Source organism: Hypanus sabinus, chromosome 22 (genome assembly GCF_030144855.1).
Source record: "Hypanus sabinus isolate sHypSab1 chromosome 22, sHypSab1.hap1, whole genome shotgun sequence".
NCBI classification, from domain to species: Eukaryota; Metazoa; Chordata; class Chondrichthyes; order Myliobatiformes; family Dasyatidae; genus Hypanus; species Hypanus sabinus.
The window spans coordinates 45834812-45853420 of NC_082727.1; the positions used below are offsets into that span (position 1 = coordinate 45834812).

The following is an 18609-nucleotide window of genomic DNA, read 5'->3' on the forward strand; positions in this document are numbered from 1 at the left end:
ATCCCCAATCAGATCATGCTTCTCCAAATGCTTATTAAGTCCTGTCTCTAACAATCTTCCCCAAGGATTTGCCCACACTGAGTAAGACTCATTGGTCTATAATTCCTGTGTGTTGGAATGTGAACGAGAGAGGTGCAGCTGATAGATATAATAGCAATCTTTTATTCAACAAAAGGAGACACCTTCTGGAGAAAGAGTTTGACCCAATATTATACGGCATTTTATATGCTAAAGATCAAAGGACAATTCTATATTTACAATATATTGACAACGCTTTCTTTGAATTACATATAGCTTTCACACGTCCTTTGCACCCACACTCCAGACACCCAAAATGAACGTTAATCAGCATTGTCTGGTTTTTCAATTACTTACTGCCCACTGTTCTAGGGACATATCGTCACGGGGTGCACTTTAAATTTAATCTAGAATCCACATGTAGTTCTAGATTGGTTATTGAAGTTAACATTTTGTTATATATCCTAAATCCAGAATATGCCCTAACACCCGGGTTATCCCTACTCCCTTCCTTGAACAAGTGAGTAACATTTGCCACTTTCCAATCATCTGGTATTACTTATTGTGATTAGCAAGGGTGCAAAGATCTTTGCTAAAGGTGCTGCAATCTCTTCCCATAGAAATCTGGGATACATCTGGTCCAGGCCTAGGGACTTATCTATGCTAAATGCTTTTTCAAAAGTTCAAACACATCCTTTTTCTTAACATGGACATGTCTTAGCATATCACTTGTTTTATGCTGTCCTCACAATTGTCAAGGTCCCTCTCACTGGTGAATAAAACCATAAAACGTAAGTGAAGAATTAGACCTTTCGGCCCATTGAGTCTTCTCTGTATACTGAAGCAAAGTATTCATTATGGACCTCCACGAAATTTCCTGGAGCACATTTTCTCTTCTATCCCTGAACAGTCCTACCCTCGCTCTCATCACCTCCTCTTCCTCAGTGTCTTGGGGAATTTCCTTAATCTTACTAGCCCACACTAATTTTCTGTGAACTATTTTGTATGACATGGAGAGAATTTTTCCAATAGTGATAATGTCTAGGACCAAAGAGCATAGCCTTAGAACAGGGCATTCTTCCTTTAGAAATAAGATGAGAAGGAACTACTTCAGCAAGAGGGCTATGAAATCTGTGGAATTCATTGCCACAGATGGTGCTAGAGGCCAAGTCACCAGGAATATTTAAATCAGAGGTAGACAGGCTCTTGATTAGTAAGGGCATTTAAGGTTACAAGGAGTAATAGACAGGAGAATGGTGTTTAGGGGGAAGCAGGCCATGATCGAAAGGCAGAGAGGACTCGATGGGCGAATGGCCTAATTCTGCTCCTAATGGTCTAATTATCTCAATGAATTAGGTGACTTATCTTTGAAAAATTATGCAACTAGTGAATAAAATAGGGTCCTCTTGAGTACTGTAAACTCTACAATGCGGCAACATAATGTTATAATTGGCTTGTACAAAGTAGATGATGGATGGCCAAATAGGTCTGAAAAGCTTTATAACAGCTTAATAGACTCAGAAAAAGCATGAGAATATATTACACAATCTACCACTATACTAGTACGATAGTATTCTCACTTTTTTTTGACCAAGTCATGTAACAAAAGTTGATCATCATTCAGCTGTACAAATTAGTAGGACTAGAATCAATTTAAAATCTTTTAATTTTATCTAAAGAGTAGAAAGGTAAAGGAATGATTTGGGAGCCTGTAATATATCAATAAAGATAATTTTTTTGCAAATAATTTAAGTCATACATAGAAGAAAGGCATTTAAATACATGAGAAATGAACAACAAAGGTAGTTTGGTTATGTGTTTTCTATCCTCTTAAGTGCCAAGCATTACTGCTTTAACTTTCATTCATTTTACAAGAGAACGTTTGTACTTAGCATTGAACTACTGACTGAATTAAATCACTCATTAGCAGCATTTACATCACTCAAGTAGAAATATTACTGATAGTTGGCAAAAGAGAAATTCTTTGATATTCATGAATTTACTGCTACTGCCAAGCAGTCAATCAATCATACAAATATAGTCTCATTATAACTGTGGAGCGCATCATAATAAAGACAATAACAACAGTTTCACTATGCAAATGATAGAAAAAAGTTAACGCATTGGCAACATTTTTGTAAAAACATATTCCAACTGAAATAGAAACAGAAAATGCAAGAAATACATAGCAGGTCAGCCAACATCTTTGCCAAAAAAAACCAAAATCCATGTTTCAAGTTGGATAATTGATGCTACCTGACCTGCAGAATGTTTCTAACCCTTGCTGTTTCTATTTCAGTTAACAGCATCTGCTGGTTATAAACTTTTACATTGGGACAGCATCTACCCATTTAACTGATACAATGACAGTAATCTGACTGGGTATTTCCTGACCAAGCTGTGACTATAAATTCAAGTTTAACTTTTAATGGCCATTTACAAAGAACACTTTAAGAAGAATTGCACAGGTAAAGGGAAAACATGGAGAGATTAAATGGAAGTAACCAGTGCTGGCTTAATGGCCAAAAGGCCATGAGAGTACCCCTGTATTAACATTAGTTTTAAACAATAAAGCAGAAATTCCCCACATAACGCAGCAGGCAAGTTTGGGATTCCCAGGTGAACACCAGCTTTTTCCGCACCATGCTCTGCTGTTGGTCTGCCTATTAAGTCTGGAAGCAGAATGAGAAGTTGCACCAATTGCTTTTCAAAAAGCAGAATTTTTCAAGATTGTCATGTAGTTAGAGCAGCTAAACAGCAGGAAATACATACAAGAACAAATGGTCCTAAAAGTTATGTTACAGTCCCTAAATAACTAGCCTTTTTAAAAAAAAATAACTTTTTCTTAATTGAAACTAAGGGTAATATTGCTCCAAAGTATGAACAAAACAATGTGGCTGTCATTTAATATGGTAGCATACCAACTAGAAAGTCGTTTTAAAAGATCCTTAAATAGAAACATAAATGAACTAGAATAGAAAAAATTGAATTTAAAAAGCTGAATACTTCTATTTCTATTTTCCTAATAAACTATGAAATATTAGGTGCATGAACTAACCACAGCTCTATATAAAATTTGCCTGGCCTCCACATCTTGAAATTGATATATTGTGTATAAAGAAATAGATCAAAATAAATGGCTTTATTTAGCAAGTAATAAAGTTAAATTAAATCATATGAATTGGTGGTATCAGCATGAGAAACTTGGTCATATATGCTGAAAAGAAAGCTGAAGTCCAGACAACATTCAGGAACAAAAGTGATTTTACATCATAAGATTGCTATTTTTTAATTCCACTTGATTCCACAAACTAATTAGTCCCACAAATCTTGCGGTGTACAGCTTTATAAAGGATCCATTTACTTAGAACTTCATCATTTACCATGTACAACTTAAAATCTAAAACAGGTTTTACATAAAGTGTATTAAATAATTATGTGCATATATTAAAAAGAGAAATAAAAAGGCACATGCAATATACTTTCTTTTTTAGAAAAGCACACTTGAAAATGATTTGGCACCAGGTCAACCCTAATGCTTAATTGTGCTAAAACAAAGCACAATTTAAAATGAATATAGCATTACAGCTCATTTACATCTGCAATACAATGTTCTTACTTGTATTTTCAAAGCATTTTCACATTGTTAGAACACATTGGAAGCTGCAAGGACATATTATAAATTTCAATCTATAGACAGTAAGATCATTACAACATTGATTTTATAGTTTTTTTGTGCACCTTATACAAAATACAACAGGAACCTTTGAAATTATTATTGCTTTCAATAACATTGTAATTTATCATAACCACTCTTCCAGTTTCATGCATTATTACTTATACCAAAAGGCTCAGCAAGCTATTTATTTTGGACATTTAAGTGTTCCACACATTGAAAAATATTTCAAAAGAAGCTTTAAAATGCTTGATCAAAGTTGAAATTAATAATCTTCCCAAGTAGTCATTAGTAAAGCTATCCCCGCACAAGCTGCCTCTGCACAGGTAGACTTGGGGTTTAGGAGTAAGGAGAAGAAAAATCAATTGACAAAGGCTCACACTTATATGGTACCTTTTGGGATAACCTAAAGCATTTTACAGTAACCTACACCTTCATTTTGAAGTATAACCGCTTTTATACGAGATGTAGTAACCGATTTGCTCAAAGGAAGCTCTTGCAAGCGGCACAGTGACGTGATCAAATATTATTTTATTTATATTAAAATCCAGACCATCAAAGGAAATTCATCAGATCTTTGAAATTATGTCATGGGCTTTTCTGCAACTCAGCAAGTGCTACAATGGAATGCTTAACTAAATATTTAGGCATGAGTTTCTTGAGTGAAATTTAAACCAACCACCTACAATTCAGTGCCTAGAGTGGTATCCACGAAGTCACAGCTAGTATTTATGGGATAGAAAGTGACTGCATTGTATAAACGTAACCTTATATACAGGAGATTTACAACTTTGCACCAACGCAAGCTACGCAAACTTTATTTATTTACAGATATGGTTTACTGTAGAGGGAGAATTGAAGGCAATAAACATTTAAGTTTCCCTTACTGAAATGTGCTTTAAAATTCATGTTTGTGTGTATTTCTGTGCACACAACAAGGGGAAATGAATCAAAAGGATAAACAGAAAGTAGAAGCAAGCATGGGATACAGAATAAATACATTAGCCAGTATTCTTTTACTGAAAGAGATAAACATACATGTTATTAGCACAATGCAATGAATCTGTAATTTAGATGCAGGATAAGGTACAGGTTAACTACCAATTTCCAGCAATATCAAAACTCAGGGAAGCACTTTTATATACTTTCCTTTGTAGGAAATGTAAGAGAAATTGCTTAACTTTTCCAGTTCTGATTAAGTTGGTTATCTAGATAAAAGAAACAAAAAGCATTTGAATGATTTCCTGAAGACTATAAAAATATATACTTCTTTAATCACAATATTTAGTTAGATTTTTCAGCTATTGGTTCTGTGAAACATGATACAAATGAAATTTCTAGTGTCATACTATAATGCCATTTATTCTGCTCTGCTCAGAAAGTGTAATGTAACCAATATTAAATAGTTACTCCAAACAACCATTTCCAGAACACATTGCAAAAGAAAAATCACAAATCTACATCCATAATTTCAGATTTAAAAACACATTCTTTCCAGTTTATGTTAATTTATTAAGAGCTTTTTTTTTACACTAATTGGTGTGGTGATAGGTAGTTGGTGAGCAAATGTTACGAGGGATAAGACATCTGCTGATCCTGCTCAAAACCCATTAAAACATTCATACGCAGGACACTTAAGCCAAAAATAGCGAGGCCAGAGGAGGAATGTTTTACAGGCATAATCGAGCACAAGTCTTGTTCAAAAGGCCTAAAATATACAGGAAGAATAGATTACACAGACATTAAACTGTGCCTTGTTGGTCTTCTATCAGGAAAGCTCAGACTTGATTAAATCATAATTGGAGATATTCTTGCATCCACATTGTCTTTCCAGTTTGCTTCTGGTCAGCTTCTCACATCTAGAGATCAAGTAACGTCCTAACTGACGGTGGAAATACATCACAAGAATGAATGAACAATTAGGTAAATGTTACTTCTGTAGCTATGCCAGAAGATTAATGCATCAAATAGATTAATTTTGGAAAACCAGGTCTTTTTCCTTAAAGAGAATGGCGAGACTAAACCATGTGAGAATGTCTTGTCCTAAAACAAGTCAATTTTAATTTACTTTGTCCTGGAATATATACAAATTATTAGTTGCAGCTACAGCTATGATGTTCTCTTTCGGATGCCAAGCTGTATGCAGAATCTTCTTGTTGAAGTCCAAACTATCAACACTAATTTCATCTTTCTTCCTTTTCCCACCTGTGCAAACTTTACGCGGTTTCAAGATGGCACGTGGTTTACTGCTTTCTCGAGATGCTTCAAGTGTGATGTCACGTTTGGTATTTCTATCAAACATTCGGAAGAAGTTGTTGTATGAGCCGGTCATGATTGCACTGTTTATAAAATAAAAACAGTAAACTAATGTCACAATAAAGATATTGTTATAAGTACATGACATTCAGAAAAAGTGACTGCAGATCTTAACCTACACCTGATGTTGGGTGTTATAACAATTATTGATGGCATTATAAAAAGATACGGCATTACCAAATTTCCCTCAACAAATTATAAGATCAAACAGCACCTGATGAATGACACACAGCCAGGAACATCATTAGCAATTCAATAAGCCCCAATTACAAATACCACCATTTGACATATATAGTATGTAATTCTTCACTTATTTATTTTCTTTTCCTAACTGTAAGTTGAGAATCACTTCAGTGCTAATTCAGATCAGTGCTGTTTTATTTGCTTAGTGAAAATACGACCCTTATAATTTAAATCGGGTGGAACTTGAACTTCACAATGTGGCTAGGCTCTACTTCCACCAGCATCAAATGCACTCTCACCCAAAGGTATAATTTGAAAACTAGAAGCACTTGTATGACATTTGTTTTTGCTGTTTTCACTCGATTAGTAAACCCAAAACTAATCAGGAATATTGACACAATACAAAAGGATATGAAAATAAGGTATTCCAATCCCTCAAGTATGAATGAATTCTATCCTGGCATACAATCAATGGAAAAGGTAACTATAATTTAATCTCAACTTCAAACACAGCACTAAAGTAATGCAAATAGCAATGCTTAGCAACAGAAGGAAGAATTGTTTCTAAATACATTTTTGTCCATATAGAGCGTGAAAAGGATACTTCTTTATCAAATTTCAGAAATGCATGATAAGACGGGTGAAAGTGACAGCTTTCTTGCAGAGATAAAATGGATAGGAAAAAATGTTAAGGACACAGTTTAAAAGAGGTTTTTATACACTAGAATGGAATATCTAATGAAAAGTACAATTTATAGATTGGATATAGATTTATAGAATCATGTCCACAAATGTACTAAGATAGAATGAACGAGAAAAAGTACTTGTTGGAGACTATGAAAGTTTAGGATATAAGTTAGAAGCCGCAATACAGGTGGTGGTGGATGAAGAACCACAATACACTGCAATCTTGCACCATGAAAAGTTCAGACTATGTTACAGTTCGGTGAAAGAGTTGCTGATTTAACCTTTCACACATGCAGATCTATTTTCTGCATGGGCAAGTAGCAAGTGAATAAGTAGCATTCATTAGTTACTTGTGATAAAGGGCAAAGGTCACCTAGAAAACACTATTTTTCATTGAATATACACAATACATGCCAGTACCATAACGGCATCTGAATTTAATAGTTCAGAGATAAGGATGTCTGGATAACAAAGCATTTCAACACTCCACTGAAGTGTCAGTATAGTTTTTACAATAAAAATCTAGGAAATAGAATATGCAATACTATTCGGATACAAGATAACAACTGAATTGGCAATAAACAGAAACATGTCAATAAACACTATATTACCTGTCTGAACCATTCCAGCAACACTCAAATTTGTCAAAGATACAATCATTTTCATACAAAGAACATAATTTGCTCCGCAGGTATTCATGCACCTGGAACAAAGCATTAAAACAAAGCACAAATCAATGATCACGAATTGTTGTTACAGAGAGAGAAAAATAAAGAAAAAGCATTATCAACAGTCTAAAGTACTCACCTGGTATGTCTCTACTGGTCTAGTTTCCATATTAACGTCCCAAACCTTAACAGATAAATAGTCTCTTGTCATCATGTACCGACCATTATGGCTGAACTTTACATCAGAAATTGAGGAGATGATTTCAGAGAAAAATGATCTACTACTCGGATCTTCTGGTTCTTCAAAGACTAGAAGTAGAATATTAATAAAGGTTAGACATCTCCATCTGATTACTTAATAAATTACTTGTATCATAAAACTGTAGCTCAGTAGCGTAGTGGTTAACACAACACTTTACAGTACAGCCACCCAGGTTCATTTCCTGCCGCTATCTGTAAGGAGGTTGTACATTCTCCCTGTGACCACATGGGTTTCCTCTGGGTGCTATAGTTTCCTCCCACAGTCCAAAGACTAACTGGGTAGTAGGTTAGTTGGTCAGTGTAAACTGTCCCATGACTAGGCTAGGGTTAAATCGGGGGTTCCTGGACAGCACGGCTCCAAGTGCTGAAAGGGCCTATTCCACACTGTATCTCAATAAATGAAAAAAAAGAATAAATATTATTACTACAAGAGCAAGTCAGAGTTTGGATATTCTGCAGCAAGTGATTCACCTCCAAACTCCCCCACTTCATGGGGGAACACTCTCCATTTACTTGGATGAATGCAGCTACAAAGATCAAGCAGCTCCACACCATTCAAGGAAAAGTATTCTGCTTGATTGGCCCTCCACTCAAAAGCCTAAACATTTATTCCCTCTACCTTTAGGACACAACTGTGCATCACCTCCAAAATATGGTACTACATGGATAGCCAAACAGCATTTCCCAAACTCTGGGACCTCTACAGCGATGAAGGTGAGGGCAGTAATTGTATACAAACATCAGCACCTACAGTTTTCCTCCAGGTACACACAATCCCTGACTTGGAAAAGATACTCATTGCTGAACAAACTTGCTTTTCAAAATAAATTGGGATTGGACAGCAAACTTCCTCAATCAGCTTCTTTATTTGATAAGGTCATCATGATTTTCAACCTCATTGCCATTTTCCCACAATATCCCATATCCCTTTAGTGTTCAAAACTCTATTGAATGTCACTGGGAATATTCTCAATGGTTGAGCCTGCACAGTTCTCTGAAAATTTCAAAGGTTCATAAATCTCCAATTCTCAGGAATAAACTGGTGTCTTTGTGCTGAGACCATAAACTTAACTCCCAGATTTTTCAGCAAGGGGAAACAGTTTCAAATATCTGCTCTGATATAGACCTCAGCTATTTTGCACATCTTTTTCAACTGAGGTTATATTCCAAAAGAGGGATAGCTGCAGCAAACTTAGTTCTCATAAAACACCCAAGTTCTCAGATTTTAAAACACATAGATCACTGTCATTCACATAGATCTCAGAGGTTTCCTGAAGTTTGTTCAATGCCAATCCCACAGATGTACTACTGCAAATGGTACCAATGAACAAAAAAATTCTTTGGCTAATTACCCTTCTCAGCTCATCTCCAATCCCATTTCATCAACCGTGCATGCATTAGAAAGAGTCCACAACTAGGTAGGTTCCTAACAGATGTGATTATCGCGGCTCAAAAGAGCAAAAATAACACTTCCAACTAACGATGCAATCAACAACAGATGGAAACCACAGGAGTATGTTAAAAGATTAGATTCAAGAGTACAAAGATCAGGAAAAGCAGGCATGGTGTCAGATACACCCAAAATATTAGGCAGTTGTGCCCATATTGATATTCAGCTTTAATCTAAAGGGAGAAAGATAAATAATGGACTCAAAGATACTGTTTTGGCAAATGCTGTTTAGGTCATAATGATTAATATTTAAGACAGAAGACCACTGAATATCAAGGATATATTATTGAAAGTTTCATCAGTGAAAGCCTGCTTATGAGACCTAAGAATTAAGTAAATACTTAGCAAAACACGAGGAAATCTGCAGATGCTGGAAATTCAAACAACACACAAAATGCTGGTAGAACACAGCAGGCTAGGCAGCATCTATAGGGAGAAGCGATGTCGACGTTTCAGGCCGAGACCCTTTGTCAGGACTAACCAAAAGGAAAGATAGTAAGAGATTTGAAAGTAGAATGGGGAGGGGGAAATGTGAAATGATAGGAGTAGACCGGAGGGGGTGGGATGAAGCCAAGAGCTGGAAAGGTGATTGGCGAAAGTGATACAGAGCTGGAGAAGGGAAAGGATCATGGGACGGGAGGCCTCAGGAGAAAGAAAGGAGCCGGGGGAGCACCAGAGGGAGATGGAGAACAGGCAAACAACTAAATATGTCAGGGATGGGGTAAGAAGGGGAGGAGGGTCATTAAAGGAAGTTAGAGAAGTCAATGTTCATGCCATCAGGTTGGAGGCTACCCAGCCGGTATATAAGGTGTTGTTCCTCCAACCTGAGTTTGGATTCATTTTGACAATAGAGGAGGCCATGGATAGACATACCAGAATGGGAATGGGACGTAGAATTAAAACGTGTGGCCACTAGGAGATCCTGCTTTTCCTGGCGGATCGAGCGTAGGTGTTCCACGAAACTGTCTCCCAGTCTGCGTCGGGTCTCACCAATATATAAAAGGCCACACCGGGAGCACCGGACGCAGTATACCACACCAGCCGACTCACAGGTGACGTGTCGTCTCACCTGGAAGGACTGTCTGAGGCCCTGAATGGTGGTGAGGGAGGAAGTGTAAGGGCAGGTGTAGCACTTGTTCCGTTTACAAGGATAAGTGCCAGGAGGGAGATCAGTGGGAAGGAATGGGGGGGGGGGGGGGGGACGAGTGGACAAGGGAGTCGCGTAGGGAGCGATCGCTGCGAAAAGCGGGGGGGGGGGGAGAGAAAAATGTGTTTGGTAGTGGGATCCTGTTGGAGGTGGCGGAAGTTACAGAGAATTATATGTTGGACCTGGAGGCTGGTCGGGTGGTAGGTAAGGACAAGGGAAACCCTATCCTGAGTGGGGTGGCGGGTGGATGGGGTGAGGGCAGATGTGCGGGAAATGGGAGAGATGCGTTTGAGAGCAGAGTTGATGGTGGACGAAGGGAAGCCCCTTTGCTTAAGAAAGGAAGACATCTCCTTCATCCTGGAAAGAAAAGCCTCATCCTGAGAGCATGGTGGATGAAGGGAAGCCCCTTTGCTTAAAAAAGGAAGACATCTCCTTTGTCCTGGAAAGAAAAGCCTCATCCTCATCCTAAATACTTAATTACTTCTTTGAAGATTTTGCCTATGAATGGAAATCTTCTTCTGGTTTCCCTGACTTCCATCTGTCTCCAACAACGTAGTTTCCTTACCTGCCTTGCAAATATCTGTCATATGCAATGAAATAAAGAGATATCTGCATAGCAATCAACTGCAGAATAGGTTTCTGTGAGTAATATCTGAATGGTTGATTAAAGCTCTCCGTGACATATTAATTATGATCCAGATAACTGAATATACTTGGCTGTAACAATACTTTGCTAGGATCTGGCAGAAATCAGTAGCCTTTGCTATAAATCTACAATTCAGATTTGCTAACAGTTAATCTGTTAGCAGCACATTTTGCTATCTTCTTCCTTAATTAAAAAAGTCAGGTGTACCAGAATTATGTTCACAATTCTGTGTTCATTCTCATATATAAGCTACTTCTGTGAGTTGTATAACTTACAAAGTATGACTAAGTTGAAATCTTCCCATGAGGGTGTGTAGCCATCTCCAAAACAATAAAGTCTCCACATGTACAACATATGCACAAGACTGTCATATTGCAAGTCAGAATTAAGCATGTTCTGTTTTACAAACCAGATATGGGACATCTGATAGATGAGGCTAAGTACCCATAGATAGTTAGAATATCTTGATAGATTGTAGATAACATAACCTGTCATCAATAGCCTCTTTAAACTGTCATTCTTACATCCTACAGAAGTAAATGTAGATTTCCAAATAAGAATATCAGTTACATTCAAAAAACAAAAGAAAGAGCGAGATATCAGGAACAGAGTCAGCATTTAGTGGTAGGCCACATTTTGGTAGATGGGACTTTGGAAGTGCACATTTCCTTTTTTTACTGCTCTCCCTATGGGTACAAAATTGGGATCCAACTAGAATTTTTTAAAAACTTGTATTTAATATCTGCACAATCATTATATTTTGTAATCATTAAAGAACCTTAAATCTTTTTTATTTGTAATAAAATTATTTGTAAAAAAAAAGCCCAGCTGATTTTACAACTTAAAACAAATTCAGATATTACAGTAGGGGAACGTAATTCATGCAACTTCTTGTAAGTGAGTAGGGCATACTTACATTTTGAATGCTTGTCACACAGGGCACCAGCACGCATATCACAAAGTCTTATAGTACCTTTACTACTACTATAGGCAAACACATTGCACTGATGAGGATGACATTCTGCTGCTGTAATTACTTCTGTCAGCTCTTCCATGTTGGCAGGTTTAATATCTACAATATCTTTAGCAAGTTGTTAAGAAAAACTTTATAACTAAACAAGGAAACAATTACATGAACATATTTCACATGAAAATCAATAGTTTATGATAAATATAAAATACAAATTTCTATCAAAAGACAAGGGAGATGGGAAAGGAATAAGTTTTTTAAAAAAAACTGCAAAATGGTCAAGATATATTTGAAAGGAATTATACTTTCATTCACTATTTCAGTTAAGGGGATCTAATCTTTAAGCCCAATGTTACCAAAATAACCTAATAAAATTAAAAGGTTTGCTTTTGTATTCTCACAGAAGGTTCAAACAGTTATTGGGGGAAACCCATAAAAAAATAATTTTCTGGACTATGACTTTTCTGAATATTTATGGCAATATGAACATGACTGGCCAGTAATCTATTTAACCATATCCAAAAAAGTGATCTGTAGTTGAAACTAACCTGTTGAAAAGCCTTCGTGTTCCTCAAGAAATTCATCTGAGATTTTTATATGGTTTTCCATCTTAGTAAATTTTCTCCTGTGTAAGACTTCCTCAAATGAGATCAACAGTAGTACAGTATGCACATTTTATTTGCAGTGAAACTTCCAAGCAATTTTTACAAATCTCATTTGCCCCCAAAACAGTTTATTAAAGGAGAAATCACTCAAACTGAAGCTGTAGTTTAAGCCACAGTTGCATAATTGTTTACTAATCCTCAACAGCTAAAGCCTTGCATCTAACGAGGAATGGAAAGTATACAAATGAGAAATTGCAAAATGTCACAGATTGTGACAACAACAATGCTAGTTATATTCAATCACAGAAAACATTTTAAATGCTGGTTTGGATGAAAGAATATTTGATAGAAACAGATATTACTAAATCAGATATCACAATAGACTATAATAGGAACATTGAGAAAGGATACTAAAACTTCTATCTGTAATTTCTAAATGCCACAGGTTTATTCTAAGATCATCTGATGAAAGGTAGGTTTCATAGTCACTATTTACTGAAATTGAGTTAATGTGATAAGTATGTGCATTTGCAAATATTCTTCGCGGACTTGCTTCTACCATCAAGTCCATAGGTTTTAGTACTGGCACCTGTCAAGTTAAAAACAAAATCATTTTCAAACAGAAAATTATAACATTTACTCACTTTCTCACTTAAGTTGGAATCTGCTATACACCCAAAAATTATGTATCAAGTTCCTTGGGTTGAGTTTTCTATTGAACTACTATATTCCAGATTAATTTTCTAGAATGCCATAAGAAAATACTATATGCAATTCATTACAAAAAAATTGCGATGAGTAACTCTATTAGATTTTATTGTTATAGTCAATAAATATTGCTTTGAGTTAGAGGACTTGAATTTAAGATTGGCAAACTATAAAACAAAATCTGAAACAATATTTAGATAAAATTCACAGTGCATGCCTTGGATGGTGGTCCATTATATAGCATCCCAGACGATAGCTAAATGTACTGGGCACAAAGAATTGCTGAGAAATCCCACGTGGGCTGCATATGCCTAAAAGCAGTCAAACTACTCTTATCAGCTACCTACATTTATTTTCAAATGAAACAAATACAACATGCTTAACCTGCTATTAAAATTTAATTCAGTCTGTGAGGGAGAGGGAGGATTGATATAACTGTATAATATCCCCATTAGTTTCATAACTACCAGCCTTAATAATAACCCAAATATACCCTGATTATATCTCTATTTGAGAACTTAGTTAATTTGGTTTTCCTGACTATGTCTGCTGTGCAACAATAATGAGAATTCTCATTTAAATTAAACTCAGCTTTAAATTAAGTTATAGCTTAACAGTACTAATGCATAAAACATTCTTTTTTAGAAAACACAATTTGAATGTAGTATTTGAATGTAATCAATCAGCAGTAACACTGATGGTTGATTCCAATTACTGGTCTAATCAGACTTTTGGCATATAGGAATGACATATTTAAACAATCTTCCAATTATTTATCATATAGGCCAGGTTCTAGAAAGAAACAACTTCAATAATTTAACTTATCAAATCAGCTGTGGTAAATACAAATGTGATCTAATGTCTATTTATGACAGAAGTACCTGCAGGTTTTTCGTACTCAGTGGGGTTAAATCTAGATCTGCACAATCTCTGTGTGAGCACAGCAACATCGTCATGAATGACACAACCCAAATAAATTGATGATTATCTCTCAAACCAATCATATCAGCATCGCATACCCGTAAAGTGGTTATTCTGATAGGATCCCTAAATCTTCCATCTTCTTCCTTCAAATTATAGCCTTCTGCTCGTTTGTCCCTTTCACTTATCTTCCACAATTTTATAGTTTTATCTGAAAGTTACAAGTTAAACCTCAAAGTTTATATTCTTTCGAATGATTTACTTCAAGTACATCTAGATTTGAATCAATTGAGAATTTCATCTTTGTTGTTCAATGCGAGATTCTCAGGATCAAAAAGACTTCAATCATGACAGAAATATCTGCAGAAATAATATGTCATTATATAATTTTTTTCCTTTGGAATGTGAATAGATTCTGAAAATTCTTGTTTGCTAGCTATAAGGTTATTGATGGACATGGTAACAGCACAAAACTACACCCAAGTAAGCATGAAACAACACACCCACTCAGAAATCTGTGAAATTTGCCCTCCATATTCCCTATGTTTTAATAGTGACTAAACCTAAAAAAGAAAATTCACTTTGGGATATTCTGGAGGATTAGAAACATAGGGGACAATTTCTTTCTTTTCAATATGCAAATTTCACATTTCAAAGGATCCAATTTTCATTTATTCAATATTTTTGACATTTCAACTTTGCGTTTTTAATCCGCTGAATATCTAACTAAAATAATAAATTTAGTCAAAATTAACATGAAAATAACAAAAATAAAGCATGATGGATTCCATTTGACAATGGAATAACACGTTCTTATATTTATCTGTGTACATGCACATTATACTAATTTATTTTTGCCTGTGTCCATGCAAAGCACTACCCTAAAAATTATAGAATACCCAAAAGGGTGAACAAGACCAGTGTTTCTCAATAACTGATCCACAGAGCCATGCCAATTCACATGATGAGAAACATAAACACACACATATTATATACATATAAATTTAGGGAAAAATAGTACAGACTTAAGATTTCAGAATGGAGCAGAATTTCATGAAGTTTATGTTCTGACCCACTTCAACTCCTTTTATTTATTCTTTTATTTAAAACTATGCTTGCATGTGGTTTTCAACTGAAATTACAGCAGCATAAACCACCAAGTTAAAAAAAGATTTTAATGTGTCCAAAAAGAATTCCGTCAAAGCAGTTATTGTTGGATCATTTGTTTGGAATAAGTAAAATTCCGACAAAACTTAACAGAGATGAGACGTGATGGACTAATCAAAGAAAAAAACAGGGAAGTAGAATGCCCTTAACCTCAGTATGCTGTATGAGGTGTCATTGTGAGCAATAATGTTATAAAAGCTTCCAAACTGATTTGTTGCCTTGAAAGCAAACACCCAATTCTAAAAGAAAAGTCAGCAGAATTCTTCCATGAAGTCAGATGAAGTGGTAACTACATAAGAACTACTAAATGATTCATGCTGATCAATGAAGTTACAGACCGTCTTTGGGTTACAAATGGCCAACTTATGGACATCTCTACATATAAATGAGCTCCATAATATTAAGTTCAAAAGTCAAACAGACATATATTACAGATGGTAGAACTAGTCCCCTCTCATGCTTTTTTGTAATTCTTCTGTCTTATCAATAGTGTACTTTTGATGCTCTTCCTTACATTTGAGTTATTTCTATGTATTTTCCAACATGTATAAAATCGATTTAGATGTCTGTTAAAAAAAAGGAACTTGTTCTTTACACAGGAACAGCCTGTATGCTAAATATATCACATCTCCTGACCCAACACATTGCAAATGGAAATCATAATTTATAATAAGTAATTCAGTTATTATAATCATAAAATTATAATTCAGTTATTAAGTCTGTTGGTCAATCTTTAGAGCTGAAAAAACTTGCAGCAGCCCTCTGACAAACACTACTGTCTCAAACTGAATTACCATGTTGAAGAAAACACTAAAACACAATTTATTCAGGAAGTGAAAACATTCAGGCCAGTTAGCAACAACAGCTCGGTGACTGGTTTGGTATTCATAAAGCTGTGGTTCATATGATTTGTGGACTCTGGTAGGACAGGACCTTTGTTAGAGATTTACTTTGCATGAATGATAGCCATAACTTACATTTGTTGCTAGACTGTTTCAAATTCTGCAAGATACTCAGGCATGAACTGTTATATGGCTGCTACAATGGAATTTGTACTGACAGAGAAGCCACAATGACAGGCAGACATTCAAATATAGTGGCTAGACTGCAGGAAGTTGAACTGAATACAATACAGTGCTCTATTTCATTTTATAAGTTTCAAGCTTTTATGAAATGAAGCAATGCTTTGTATATCCAGTGAAAGCAGAAAAAAAATGTTTGGGACCTTAAAAGAAAACCATCTTTAGGAAGATGGCTAGCCACTTCAAAACCACTCCTCAAGAAGGGAGAGAGGCAGAAAAAAGGAAATTATAAGCCAGTTAGTCTGACATCAGTGGCTTGAAAGATGTTGAGTCGATTATTAATGATGAGGTCTCAGGGTACTGGGAGGCACAAGATAAAAAAGGCCATAGTCAGCATGGTTTCCTCAAGGGAAAATCTTGCCTGACAAATCTGTTGGAATTCTTTGAAGAACTAACAAGTGGGGTAGACAAAGGAGAATTGGTTGACGTTGTATATTTGGATTTTCATAATGCCTTTGTCAAGGTGCCACACACAAGGCTGCTTAACAAGGTACTACATGAAAGCTTCTAGCATGGATAAAGCATTGGCTGATTGGCAGGAGGGAAGGAGGGGAATGAAGGGAGCATTTTCTGGTTGGCTACCAGTGAGCTGTGGTGCTCCACAGGGTCTGCGTGGGACTGATTCTTTTTACGTTATACGTCAATGATTTGGATGATAGAATTGATGGCTTTGTTGCAAAGTTTGCAGAGGATATGAAGAAAGGTGGAGGGGCAGGTAGTTTTGTGAAAATAGAGAGGCCACAGAAAGACTTAAATAGATTAAGAGTATGGGCAAAGAAGAGACAGATAGAATACATTGTTGGGAAGTGTACGGTCATGCACTTTGGAAGAAGACCTTAAGAGCAAAAGACATAGGAACAGAATTAGGCCAATCAGTCCACTGAGTCTGCTCTGCCATTCCATCATGGCTAACCCCAGATTCCAATCAACTCCATACATCTCTCTGCTCACCATAATCTTTGATACCCTGACCAATCACGTCAAACCCTGACATTTAAAGTGAATAAGTGTGAGGTTATCCACTTGGGAGTAAGAACAGGAAGGCAGATTATTATCTGAACGGTGTAGAGTTAGGTAAGGGAGAAATACAAAGAGATCTAGGAGTCCTTGTTCATCAGTCACTGAAGATGAATGAGCAAGTACAGCAGGCAGTGAAGAAGGCTAATGTAATGTTGGCCTTTATTACAAAGGGAATTGAGTACAAAAGCAAGGAAATCCTCTTGCATTTGTACAGAGCCCTGGTGAGACCACACCTAGAGTACTGTGTACAGTTTTGGTCTCCAGGGTTAAGGAAGGACATCCTGGCTGTAGAGGAAGTGCAGCATAGATTCACGAGGTTAATTCCTGGGATGTCTGGACTGTCTTACGCAGAGAGGTTAGAGCTTGTACACGCTGGAATTAAGGAGATTGAGAGGGGATCTGATTGAAACATATAAGATTATTAAGGGATTGGACAAGATAGAGGCAGGAAATATGTTCCAGATGCTGGGAGAGTCCAGTACCAGAGGGAATGGTTTGAGAATAAGGGGTAGGTCTTTTAGGACAGAGTTAAGGGAAAACTTCTTCTCCCAGAGAGTTGTGGGGGTCTGGAATGCACTGCCTCAGAAGGTAGTGGAGGCCAATTTTCTGAATGCTTTCAAGAAGGAGCTAGATAGGTATCTTATGGATAGGGGAATCAAGGGATATGGGGACAAGGCAGGAACCGGGTATTGATAGTAGATGATCAGCCATGATCTCAAAATGGCGGTGCAGGCTTGAAGGGCCGAATGGTTTACTTCTGCACCTATTGTCTATAATCAGGATATTTCCATTTTTGCTTTAAATACACCCATGGACTTGGCCTCCACAACTGCCTGTAGCAGAGCATTCCACAGATTGACTACTGTCTGGTTAAAAGAATTTCTCCTTCCCTGTGTTCTAAAAGGATGCCCCTCAATTTTAGGGTTTACTATTTTCTAAATGGAGAGAAAATTCAAAAATTTGAGGTGCAAAGGGATTTGGGAGTCCTTGTGCTGGATTCCCTAAAGGTTAATTTGCAGATTGAATCTGCGATGAGGAAGGCAAATGCATTGCTAGCATTCAGTTCAAGAGGACTAGAACATAA

At 36.4% G+C, this 18609-nt stretch overlaps 1 protein-coding gene across 2 annotated transcripts in view; it reads right to left on the reverse strand.

The window, feature by feature from the left end:
- Positions 1 to 1666: 1666 nt before the first annotated feature.
- The window catches only part of ppp2r2d (protein phosphatase 2, regulatory subunit B, delta), a 59025-nt gene continuing 42082 nt past the window's right edge, over positions 1667 to 18609 (reverse strand). The window contains exons 5-10 of one of the 2 annotated variants that reach the window (XM_059947660.1): positions 14355 to 14467; positions 13039 to 13216; positions 11969 to 12133; positions 7688 to 7857; positions 7492 to 7583; positions 1667 to 6033 (exon numbers count right to left, since the gene is read on the reverse strand). In XM_059947660.1, coding sequence (XP_059803643.1) covers positions 5754 to 6033; positions 7492 to 7583; positions 7688 to 7857; positions 11969 to 12133; positions 13039 to 13216; positions 14355 to 14467 — 998 coding nt within the window. In that variant the 3' untranslated portion in view covers positions 1667 to 5753. The remainder of the gene's footprint in view (positions 6034 to 7491; positions 7584 to 7687; positions 7858 to 11968; positions 12134 to 13038; positions 13217 to 14354; positions 14468 to 18609) is intronic. The other variant, XM_059947661.1, reaches the window with a different exon arrangement.